This window comes from Giraffa tippelskirchi, chromosome 3 (assembly GCF_054371585.1).
Source record: "Giraffa tippelskirchi isolate mGirTip1 chromosome 3, T2T-mGirTip1v1.2.pri, whole genome shotgun sequence".
NCBI classification, from domain to species: Eukaryota; Metazoa; Chordata; class Mammalia; order Artiodactyla; family Giraffidae; genus Giraffa; species Giraffa tippelskirchi.
Genome location: NC_137277.1, coordinates 144170436 through 144183044, shown reverse-complemented (window position 1 = coordinate 144183044; position 12609 = coordinate 144170436). Strand labels below are relative to the sequence as shown.

The 12609-nt window shown below is 38.0% G+C and overlaps 1 protein-coding gene across 32 annotated transcripts in view; it reads left to right on the top strand.

Moving 5' to 3' along the window:
• ANKRD44 (ankyrin repeat domain 44) overlaps nucleotides 1–12609 on the top strand; it is a 314879-nt gene that overhangs the window by 195361 nt on the left and 106909 nt on the right. For all 32 annotated transcript variants that reach the window (XR_014079916.1, XR_014079917.1, XR_014079925.1 and 29 more), the window contains one exon: nucleotides 8846–8924. Coding sequence is in view for 20 of the 32 variants with exons in the window: in XM_081581477.1 (XP_081437603.1) it covers nucleotides 8846–8924 (79 nt within the window). In the remaining 12 variants the exon portion in view is untranslated. The remainder of the gene's footprint in view (nucleotides 1–8845; nucleotides 8925–12609) is intronic.

Below are 12609 nucleotides of genomic sequence, written 5' to 3'. Positions count from 1 at the left end.
GTCAGTTACAATGAGTAAATGATAACTCTGAGCACCCTGACTCTCTCAGCCTTATCCTGGGCTGGCACACTGTGGAAACGTATGCAGGAGTGGTGGTACCAGTGGACGGCGCTGAGATTCTTGCTATGTGACCTTGGGAGCTTAGTGAATTTACCAGAGTAAACACTGGGTCTCAGGCATGTTGACTTGGCCCAGATTCTAATACTGAAGTGAATGTTGAGCTGATAGAGCAGAGCTGCTGAGAATGAAAAGGAAGCCTAACCTAATGATATCAGTTATGTTCCCAACCCGTATGACCCTCCAGAAAGTTTCACAAATGCCTTCCTGGTGTACATCCCAGATAGTAGCTGCCATTATATGATACTAATCTGATTTTAATGGTAATTCCTTTACTCAGCAAACTGACTGATGACTGCCTAGTGTCCTCTCTTTGATACTGGGTGTATACTCCTCCCTTAAGGAATTTACAGTATGACAAGGAGATAACATACTCAGATAATCATGAGGCAAGACAGAATGCCATGAGTAACATGAGGAATTAATAAAATGTTGCAAACCATAAGAAGGAAGTGTTGACTTGCTGTTTGCTTGGACATCAAAACTGGAGATTGCTGTTGAGCTGAAGATTGATATCAGTTGAGATGAGGGGAGAGAGAATTTGAGAGAGGACATTCCATGTGGAAAGAAGGGCATTAGCAAAGGGTTTGAGAGGTGTGAGTAGGTAAACTTTAGATAACTGTTAGTTCACTCTAACAGATGAACAAGAGGAACATCTGTAGGCAGTCTTCACGATCCAGGTTACATCACTTGGATGCATTCAGATTGTAGCAGAATATCTTCACTTATCCCAAGTGACCTTGTTCTCATCCTCAGCTCTCCTTCTCCCAAACACACAGGAATCCTAAATCAAGGACCCAGTGTACTCTGTCTCTGCTTTTGAAAAATTGTAATTTCCAAGATTTAATTTCAAGAATATTGGATCGTTTTATTTTAGTGACCTTCTCTATTCACTATTAAAATCCTCTAATGTTTTTTCATTTAATTTATAATAGTGGGGAAATATGAGACAAATTTTCAGAATAGTAGTTTATTGTAATTGAGCAGACTGCAAATCATATGAAAGAAGGGAGTCAGGAACAAGCCAAAATGTGGCCTGACCAAGAATGAGCACTTATCTACTGGCCAAGGAGTTCGGGTTTCTATAGGCTATGGAAGCCACTAATCATTGCGGAGGTCACATGATCAAAACTGAGGCTTAGGAACAGTAATCTGGCCACAGAACACTAGAGACAGAAAACATAAAAGGAAAAAATATGTGTGTATATATATATATGTATATATGACTACATATAGATTTTAAACTTTTATATAACAGAACAACAACAAAAGAGAAGCAAAAAGTTTAACATAAAATTAAAAGGAGAACAACTCAGAAATTTTTCTATGATATACATGATAAGAAAGATTTAACATATTTAATATATAAGAACTCATAAAAATCAATAAGAAAACATCTGACAATCTACTAGAAAATACGGACAAAGGCAGATCACAAAAGAGAGGATACAGTATCCATTAAATTTATGAAAAAATGATCAGTATCACCAGTCACTAGAGAAATGCAAACTAATACTTTTATACTACTAGTACATTAATATTTGCCTTTAAAAGTGGCAATGTAATCAATGAAATATTAAAATGAAGTTAAGTATGATCCAGTTTTTGAATTTCAGAAAGTATGCATCTATGTATGTGCATAGAAAGAGAGTAATATCTGAAATACATATCAATATCCTAGCAACAGTTATCACTCCAGACAGGCAAAATTATGATTTGGGTTTTTTAGTTCCTTTTCAATATAATTGTTTTAATCATATTATAATGCAATGAGCATGTGTTATTTTCATATCCAAAAGAATAAAAGGCTATTTTCATTACAAAAAATTCAGATATAGTGGACCTAGGGAGGCGACAAGTCGAGGATAGCTGAAAGCCAATAGAACAGGTCTAGATAAAAGGATAAGAGGTAATAAGGGCAGGGAATGGTGACAGTCAACAGAGGGAGAGGCTTTCCAGAGAGGGAATCAATGGGATTTGGTTGGGCAGGAGATGGAAGAGAATTGAAATAATGGCTAAGGAGATGTAGGTAGTACAGCATAATGATTCAGTGTCCAGTTCTGGGGCTAGACTGCCTAGAATCTCACCCTGGTCTTTACTTTTGGTAAATATATAGTCATAAACAACTTCTCCATGTATCTGTTTATCTGTAAAACTAGGGAAACAATAGTATCTTCTAAATGGAACCGTTGTGAGGATTAAAGTTATCTCACATAAATTACTTAGAACAATACTGGCCATATAGGAAGTACTCCATAAATGTTCTTTTAAATTTATTGGAAGATAAATAATTGGAGGATAATTGCTTTATAATATTGTATTGGTTTCTGCCATATATCGACATGAATCAGCCACAGGTATACGTATATCCCCTCCATCTCATAAATGATTATTGTTATTAAGAAGGATGTCAGGAGAAAGAGTAGGCGTAGGAGGTAACACTAGTGAGTTTAGTTCTTGAGAAGCTGATTTTGAGCTTTTGATACAGCCCGTACAAGAAAACCAATAACGGAGAGCAGTGGAGAATAGAAGAAAATGCATAGGTTGCCTCATTCACGCAGAGGTGGTTGATAGTGGAAACTGGGAGAAAAGGCTGAGACCACCTAGGGAGAGAGTACATCATGGCACCAGTAGAGACGGGGATGCAGGTGTCTAGTAACTCTTTACTCTCAGGATCAGCAGGAGGAGGAAGAACTAGAGAGAGAGATGAAAAAAGAGAGAAGATAGGAGAAGGCAACAGAGGAGAAGTAGTGTCTTTGTGAAGGTAGAATGCAGACGGAAATGCGAAAGTAAACGAGATGAAAAGAATTTCAGAGTTCTAGATCTTGTAAAGGGGCCCCATCCAAGGTCCTATGTGGAGGTAAGATGAAGGTCTTTAGGGGCAACAAAGAGACCTAGGTGGGGGAAAGAGCCAACATGTGGGGTTAAAGTCCTTGAGGACGGTGGTGAGAGAACAGGAGGCAAACAGGTGGCTCCACCACCATTGTCCCCAAGACTTGTGACACTTTTCTTGCCTTTCTGGTGCCTGAGGGGCATACTGTGGATCTTCCAAAGGAAGGAATATTATTGGAGTTAAAGTATCTCTCTTCACCAGCCTCACTTGATTCACAGGGTTATCTGATGCTCTCCATTGCCTCTGTAAAACATGCCAACTGAGGTTTTCAGTGTGCCTGATGCTGAAGCTGGAAGGCCACTTTCTGCCACACATACCTGCTTCTCCCAGATAACTGATTAGTGGCCAGTTCAGATTGGATAGGGAATTTCAACTAACTATAGTGCCTTGGTTTATGGCAGCCTTTTCTTCTCCTGCACAAAATGGACATGGAAAGCAAAGCGACTTAATAGTTAATTTTTCCTGTAGACTGCTAATTATCAATAGCGTATAAGAGGCACCATTAAAAAAAAAAAGGCTGAGACTTGTGTTTCTGTATTATCTGATCTGTGTAAATGGGATTTTGAATCAAATCTAACCTTCTCCCTCAGCCTCCCTTCATCTTCTCTATCTATGTACAAATTCTCTTGACTATTAGTTGTTCCAGATTCTCTCTGGATGCATGGATCGTCTAATGTTTCCGTGGAGCCTTTCAGTCTGAGTGGAGGTTGTTATCTCTCTGTATCACATTGCCCTTGGATTTTGAAAGTGTTTGTAGATTGCAAGACAATTTGTATTTGTTTAGAATTGTCAAAGTTCGAAGAAAATAGCATATTGAAGTGTAGCCAATTCCTATTCATATTTGTTTTCCTCTGTCCTCCCAAAACACTAAGAGTGTCATCTTGATGAGAAATTTCAAGATGATGGAGATGAGAGAAAGGCTGTGTGTCCTGCATGCATTTTAAAGCCCCTCATTTTGCTTTTATTGACCGTGGCCCTGTCTTTGATTTTGCATATATTGATGTCAGAAAGCTTAATTATTATAAAATAATAGAGATACAATACTTTATACAATAAGCTGTTGAAAGTTTACTTGTTTTTTGCAAATAGGAAGAGCATGAGAAAATATGAAATAATTTCTCTTCTCTAGTAGAGACCACGTTGTTATTTCTGTAGCATCTCAAGGCTCTTTTTGGAAGCTTTCAAACTAAGCTTTAAAGAAGAGTTACATATGGCTACACTGGATATGACTTAGAAAGATAGGTTCAGAAATCACCATTGCCAGGTTGCCTACCTTCTGTTCACTAACATTCCACCTGCCTACGGTCTCAATTCTTTTCTGCCCATGGGCCCTTAGATCACTTAACTTAAAGTCCATCATAGTTTACTAAAGTAGACCAGCTCTCTTCTTTCTGTGTACTAGGACCAAATTTTCTTCTATAATTGCATTACAGAGGTTAAAGATGAAATTGGAATAGGCAAGAGTAAGTACTAAGAGCAACATGTCCCTTGGAACTTGAGAGAGAAAGTGAGCAAAACAGGGAGGTGAATGTCTGGGGTAACCACGTACCATCTCCCACTTTTGAACCATTAAAAACTTAGACCATATATAGCTTTTTGCAAACCAAGGTATTAGATTGCTCTTCCATTGAGTTAGGAAGCCCTTTTGGGTTTCTGACTATATCTGATGCCCCCTCCCCCAGCTGACCTTAGCATTGTCCTGTTGAATAGGAGTCCCCAACCTCTGGATCTAATCCCTGATGATCTTAGGTGGAGCTGATATAATAATAATAGAAATAAAGTGCACAATAAATGTAATGTGCTTGAATTGTCCCAAAACCTTTCCCACCCCCACCTCGGTCCCTAGAAAAATTGTCTTCCATGGAATTGGTCCCTGGTGCCAAAAAAGTTTGGCAACAGCGGCTGTAAAGGCTTTATTGTCCTCCACTGAGCTGCATGACAACAGGGGTACTGTGCCATGGAGAGTACAGTGCCTTCAGGTTCCTGGGAAGTAGCTGTGTATTTAAGTTTAGAGAAGGTTTGAGGGAGGATGAAGAAAAAAGGCAGGGCTTCCCAGGTGGCTAGTAGGAAAGAATCCGCCTGCCAATATAGGGGCCACAGGAGACATGGGTTCGATCCCCAGGTTGGAAACATCCCCTGGAGGATGAAATGGCAACCCACTCCAGTATCATTGCCTGGGGAATCTTATGGACAGGGGAGCCCGACAGGCTGCAATTCATGGAGTCTCAAAGAGTCAGACACAACTGAGCACACAAAGAAAGAAGGCATTAGAAGTGGAAGAAAAAAATGAATGGATTTCTGAGGATATTGGTCAAGAAAATTGAAATGCTCCGTTTAGTTCAAGGATTAATCTTTCTTGGATGATGGTGAATACTGCCCTGAAAGAGTACTGATATTTGTCATAAAACATTCTTAGTCCTCCTTGGTTTTACTTCATGACCCATGGCAGAACCATAAGTCAAGTCAGTAGGAGAGTCTCTTACTTGGAACAGCAACATTTTCCATGCCCTAAATCTGGTAGGGAAATGCACCTAGAATTTGTAAGGAGACTAAAAATGAAGAAGTATTTTTCGAAAAGCAAAGCTTAGAACAAGTGGGAGAATTGAACATTCCTTCTCCTTTGAGAATTCAAGGAATGTTTTGTATCTGTCTGAAGTTCTAGGAGCAGCAGCAGCAAAGAAAAACCCCCCACCCCCACCCCTTGTGAAAAATTTCTCAGGCAGATAGTGAAACTCAGTAGGATCTCTAGTCTCAACCTGAATATTCCTAATTCTAATTTGTAAAAGCTAAATAAAAAGTACTAGTCTTTTGACCTTCATTGGGTTTCAATGACTTTTTGAAATGAGTTCCTTTTCTACTTATAGCATATAAACAAAGCTTTCCCACAATGACTGCCATGACACTCTTACTGCCCAACTTCTTGCCGCCCATCTCTCTCTCTCTCTATGAGAAAAAAAAGAATCAACTAAGAACTGGCCTTAGTAGTAGATGAGCTCAGGCCAAGATCTTCAAGAATAGATCTGAAGCAAACATCACTGTTGACCATATTGCCGTCCTTTTTATTTTACCTAAAATGGGCATCTCTGTTTGCTCTTTTACCAAAGGCATAAGCACTCCAAGGGAAAAAGGGTATGGTGTTTACTATCTCCGTGATGGGGAAAGCTTTATAAACTGTACTGCCTAGAAACCGGTGACTCCTGCTTTGGCTCTCAGACTGCAATTTAGTAACCTCCAGGTTGGTGGTTACTCCTAGCCTTTAAGCTCTTTTCTAGGCATGGAGAAGTGCTTGTTTAAATATTGATAAAGGTATTATCTAAACACTGAAGTATTTATGGCTTTATGTATATTTAACTAAATGCTAATTAGTTATATTTTCATCTTAAATTTAAGAGAAAATACTGGAGCAAAATTTAAAGAAATAGCACCACCTAGGGACAAATGAACGTCAATTCTACAATTTTTGTTTTCTCTCTCTTAAGAGTCTTGGACTGTCATCACTTTTTTGTTGGAGGGAAATATGTCTTAAATCCTCATTCCTAAGTGGTTCCCAGACTTTTGAGTCTTTTGAATTGTCTGCATTTCTCCCAACCAAGATGCAGACTCTGTAATCAGATAGCTTTTAGGAGCTCTTCTCCATTGTATATTTTGTGGTTGGTGATGGCATTGTATTCTTATTTTTCAGTTAGTGCTCCTCTCCCCCAAAAATATTATTTCAGTAAAGTTTCAAGTTTGCTTCCATCTTCCTTTACTTTCTAAATCTTTTCAATTCAGGCTGTAATCATACAAGATTAAGATGGAGAAAAGATCCTCTTATTTCTATTTTTTCCCCCATCAACCTGAGAATCTTTCACTATAATGATTATTTATTTCACTCAGTAAGCAGTTACCAAAAGAGCTGGGGTTCCCTGGGGTCTCAATTGATAAAGAATCTGCCTGCAATGCGGGAGACTGCCTGCAATATAGGAGACGTGGGTTCAATCCCTGGGTTGGGAAGATCCCCTGGAGAAGGAAATGGCAACACCCACTCCACCACCTCCCCCACCCCCCGCCCCATATTCTTGCCTGAAAAATCCCATGGATGGAGGAGCCAGGCAGGGCTGCAGTCCATGAGGTCGCACAGAGTCAGACACAACTGAGCACAATGTTCCCAAAGAGTCGGACATGACTTAGTGACTACACAACAGCAGCAACAACTTTGACTAACTTCCCTTGGCACAGATTATACATAGCTCCTCTTAAGTCTAAGGAATAGACTTATGGGATATATAATAAAAATTCTTCTGTTTAACCTTGTGGTTTTATAAGATATTCCAGTCCACAGTCAAAAGCAGCTGCTCCTAAACTTGAGTGTGCTGTGAAAGTTAGAAATGAAACCAATTCTGATTCTGTAGATCTGAGCTAGGACACTGTGAATGATTCAGATGCATGTAGTCTGTAGTTCACTAGGAGAAATATTTAAGTGATTATTTGCTTCCCATTGTAGCATTTTGAAAAGAATCATTTTAAAACACAAGTATATGAGTTTCATCACAAAAATGAACTTGTGCTTTTAAAATCTTGTATTTTAACCTCAGGATTGGGAAAATATTTCTTCTGAGACTTAGAAAAATAACAGTTATACAAATTTCTTTTTGGTTTTAAAAATAATATCTAAGTCAAAGAATACATAATACATTCTCTCAGTTGGGAATACTTTGTGTCTAAAGTAACAGTAATATTTTAGTGGCTGTTACTGGTTTTAGAAAATTCTATAAACTACTACTTAATTAAAAGTGTAGAACTGTGGTGTTTGGTGAAGTGCTGACTAGTGGGTAGATTCTGTACACTTTCCATGTTTTGGCTTAACTTGTGTCAGAGAATGCCGTCATAACTTGAGTGATAAAGAGGTGGTGTATAAATTCAGCACATTTCCAGCTGATCATTAATATGGCAGTTTGCTAAACTACATTATATGGCAATTTGCTAAACTATTGCATATCTTAATCCTATGATTTCTAATGAGTTAAGTGGAGTAAATGTTTCTTTTTTGCGATAATAAAAAGAAGTGTTTTTTTTTTCCCCCATGGAATTAAAATGTAGATAATGGTGGAGGATTTCAGGTCAGTTTTGAAAATTGCAATGATTTATAGCAGTTTAGTCATCTTTAGGCCAAAGAGGACCAAACAAGTTAATACATCATTTGTCTTTTTTTAATTTACTACAGACAAAAGTTGAAAAAACACTATAATAAACTATAATGGAAAAGAGATGAAAACGATATATGTATACATATATATTTATAACTGAATCACTTTGATGTACACTGGAAACTAACACAACATTGTATATTAACTATACTTCAATTTTTTTTAAAGTTGAAAAAAAAAAACTCCTTGGAGGAAACTTTTATTAGTAGACCACAAGAGATGAAAAAACATTTTGGATGATTTCCTCAGTTTAAACCAGGGTAGTTTAAAAATTGTCAGTGTAACTAAAAATTCTGCAATTCTTCTCTAGAATAATTTTCATTTCTCTAAGCTTCTTTAAAATGTGATGTTATATGTAATATAAACAATAAGAATCTACTATATAGCATAGAGAACTATATTCAATATCTTATAACAACATATAATGGAAATGAATCTGAAAAAGAACATATATACGTATACTGAATCACTTTGCTGAACACCTGAAACTAACACAACACTGTAAATGAACTATACTTAATTTTTTTAAAAAATGTGATCTTAGATAGAAACCTGCAATATCATATACACTCTATTGGAAATAGTGGAATGTTTCAGATTGATATTACTTGCCCATTGTTTTTTTCTCTCTCTCTCGCTCAATTTTTAGAGTAAAGATGGTAAAAGTCCACTGCACATGACAGCTGTCCACGGAAGGTTCACACGGTCGCAAACCCTCATTCAGAATGGTAAGAGAGATTCTGCTACAGTGTCGTTACTGGAACAGTTTCTTGGTGTGACTTGAATTTGGCTGTCAGTTATTTGAATATGAAATACAATGCTCTGTTACTGTTTATTAAGCTTGGATTTATACTATCCTTTGATGAACTTGGCTAAAAGCTCTTTATGAGACAGGTCATCACCACCCAGCTTAGGAATGAAGACATAGAACCATAAGTTTCATAGTCAATTGCTAGTCAAAGAACATGTGAGTTTTGAAACTGGAAATGATATATAGGCTCAAGATCCTGCATGTTTTACTCATAAAACTAATAAAAATAAGTATCAGGCATTTTCTAGCAGCAAAGCTGAATTATTTTTAAATTTTCAAACCCACCATAATTTCATAAGTTAAAACTCATTAAGTTATTTGGGCAAAGATAAGAAAAATGAGATGACTCAGCAGAAAAGCAGGACATACATGATATAAAGGATCCTAAAATCACAGGCTTGATAGAGACCTTGGAAAGTCACAGAATCTAGTAGTGTTCCAGGGTTACAATGAAGGTCTGTTTGAACCATTGGGCTGTCTCTGCAGCTAAAATACTAGGGAATGTCACTTCACATCATGGTTCACGTTACTATTAGAGGGTAATGGCCAGAATCTGGGAGTGCACTGACCTTGCTAGCACAACTTCTGTTATCTTAGCTAATCTTGAAGACACTTTAAAAAAATAAAAACAGGTTTAGTTCAGATTTTATGCTGACATTTCACATAAATTCAGCAGTTCCTAAACTATCTTTAGTTGACCCACATTTCTAGTTCTCAAAACTCAGACATTAGTCAGTTTTTTAGACCTATCTTCCTGTCATCTGTGAGAATATTGGATGACATACATTTGAAGCATTAGTGGTGTTATCAGTACGATCTCCTGGAGGAGGACACGACAACCAACTCCAGTATTCTTGCCTGGAGAATCCCCATGGACAAAGGAACCTGGCGGGCTACAGTCCACCAGGGTCTCAAAGAGTCAGACATGACTGAAGTGACTTAGCATGCACAAGTTATGTCTTAGGCACTGAAGTCATTTGACACTATGCAGAGATATTATGCTGAGGAAGCAAAATATCTACAGTGAAGCGCCGGAAATTTATAAGCATTTCAGTGAAACTATAGAAGAAAAGCAATCCCAGCAAATTTCCAGTGAGCAAATGCAGGTAAATGAAAATTAGCTGCACAACACCTATTTATTCTAGTTTGAAATATGTGATATGCCTTTGATATTCGCTTTACTGAAAGACCACTTTAATTGTTTTGTTTCGCTCGAAATAAAGGGAGGTGGGGAGGGACCCTGGCCTCTCTCCTTTGCACGCTTTCCTCGTCCCACTCTTGTAGAAGGAAATGGTGGGCCACTCCAGTATTCTTGCCTGGGAAATCCCGTGGGCATAAGAGCCTGGCAGGCTACAGTCAGTCCATGGGGTCACAAAAGAGTTGGACACGACTTAGCAACTAAACAACAACGACTCATCCCACTGTATTTCTCAATTGTTTTTCAGAAACAGTGTCCACTGCCTTAAAAATAAACAAAACCAGGGAACTATTTGGTATCCAGTTAGAAAAATTTAATGTGGATATAATCACTGGGCTTTAGCTTGATGCCATTAAAAAGCATTGTTCCCTGTTAAAGTGATTTCAAGCACTAGTGACCAGACCAGAGAAGGAGCAGCTTTTCACCTTGTAAGCGCTGCATTCCTACAGATCCATTTCTGTGGGCTAGACCTGTGTCATGCTAGTGTGCTTAAAGCAGTCTTGGGGGGCCGCTGGCTGCTTTGATCTGTTCACAAACCATCCTTGTGAACTTAAACTTCGATGCCCTCTAGACATTCTTGCTAGACTTTTGAATTGGGATGAGCCCTGTAAAAGACCCCATTTCTTGTCCTCTGTGATCAAGGAGCTTGTCTCAGAGCCTATCTTGGCTGGCCTGGCATCTTGCTTTGTGGGCTGAGTGGAGTCCAGGGTCCTAAAATACTGAATATATAGTGGCTATAATATATAACTTATTATGTATAATGATAATGGTTGAGTGTTCTTCACATTGTGCCAGGCACTTGACTAAGCACTCCACATAAATCCTTCCAACCACTCCCATGAGAAAGAAGTGCTGTTATTATCTCCATTTCAAACATGGAGAAACTGAGGTAGAGATGTTGTCACTTCTGTTGGGATACCTGACACATATGTTGAGGAACAGAGATTAGAACTCAGGAAGACTAACATTGGAGACTGAACTCTCAAACACTCGCTTATAAATGTGTTATCTGGATGAACAATGACATGTTAAAAATTTTTTTTAAACTTGAATTCTATTTAAGAGTTGCTTGTATTTGGCATGGAGTCATCCCTGTAAAAGGATAATTTGGCATTCTCTTCTCCCATCCAGCAATTCTTTGCATTCATTACATATGTGAGAACTGTGAGTTCTTCCATTTGACATTTTTTAAAAAATGCCCTCAGGGACAAGAATAGGAAGCTCTTTTCTTTCCTCCTGTTTATTGGTTTCTTTTTGGGAAAAGTCCAGAGACTCACACCCCCAGGGCCTGGTGTCCATCCTCCAGAGTGGATCCCTACACGGCAGGACCCTGAATGCCCGTCCCCCGTGGGGACGTCACTTGGTCCTCAGACCTGCTGAGGGACATGCTTGGTGTTTGTTTTATTAAAGCTCTGATAATCTGGACTTTTTGCAGCATTTCTCTGCTTCTATGACTGCTCTCTAGTCAGGGCTATTAGTTCTTTATAATACCCCCCCACCCGCAATCATTCAGTTTTGGTAAGGTGATCATTTCTAAAAACTCTTTTTTAAGTTAATAAGCAAAGAGTGCCTCTGCTGTTCAGTCATGTTGTTTGTTATCTGAAGCTGTGTTGTCAGAACCAGAGAGGGAAAGAACTAAATGAAGACATAATCTGATACCAGAAGGCATTTGATCCAGCCATTTGCACAGGCAGCTGCCTTAGATGCTGCCCAGCAGGTTACAAAAGTTCAAAATGATTTTTTTTTTTTTCACAGAAGCTTTAAAAATAAATAGAGTTTGAAAAGGAAGAGCCAAGGGATAGGTTAGGATGATTCATTGTGAGATTTTTGATATTTGGGCTCATAGCCCTTCCAAGGCAACTTAATAAGATGACTATTCTTGTTTGTGCAATGAGAAGCTAATTTCAGATGAATGCCTGGATAATGCTGCATAAATTATCTTTTCCTATATGCTCTGCCTGTGTCTAAACTCAAAAATGTTTATTTTCCTCACTAATTATCAATGCTGGATTACCAACATTTAACTTGCAACTTCTAAATAAAGAGTAAAGATATTTGAATTCCAAGCAGCTGTTAAAGATTTTCAAATGAAAATGGAAAGCTTTGGGAGTGACCATAAAATAGAAATTCATTCATCTAGAGGTCCTAAACATATTTCTGAATAACAAATAGTCTCTCTTTATTTTTCTACTAAATTATGATGTTTTCCAGAAGTATATTTTAAAGGACAATTAAAGATAATTACCCATATTTTTACAGTTTTAAATTGACTTAGTGACAACAAGAAACTTTATCAGCTCAAATCCCCTAGACCATCCTTTCCAGTATTTTTCACTCTTCTCTTTTCCTATCTTATTTTTGGAATATTTGAGGCTGATAAACATGGAGCCCCTAACACTTGGCT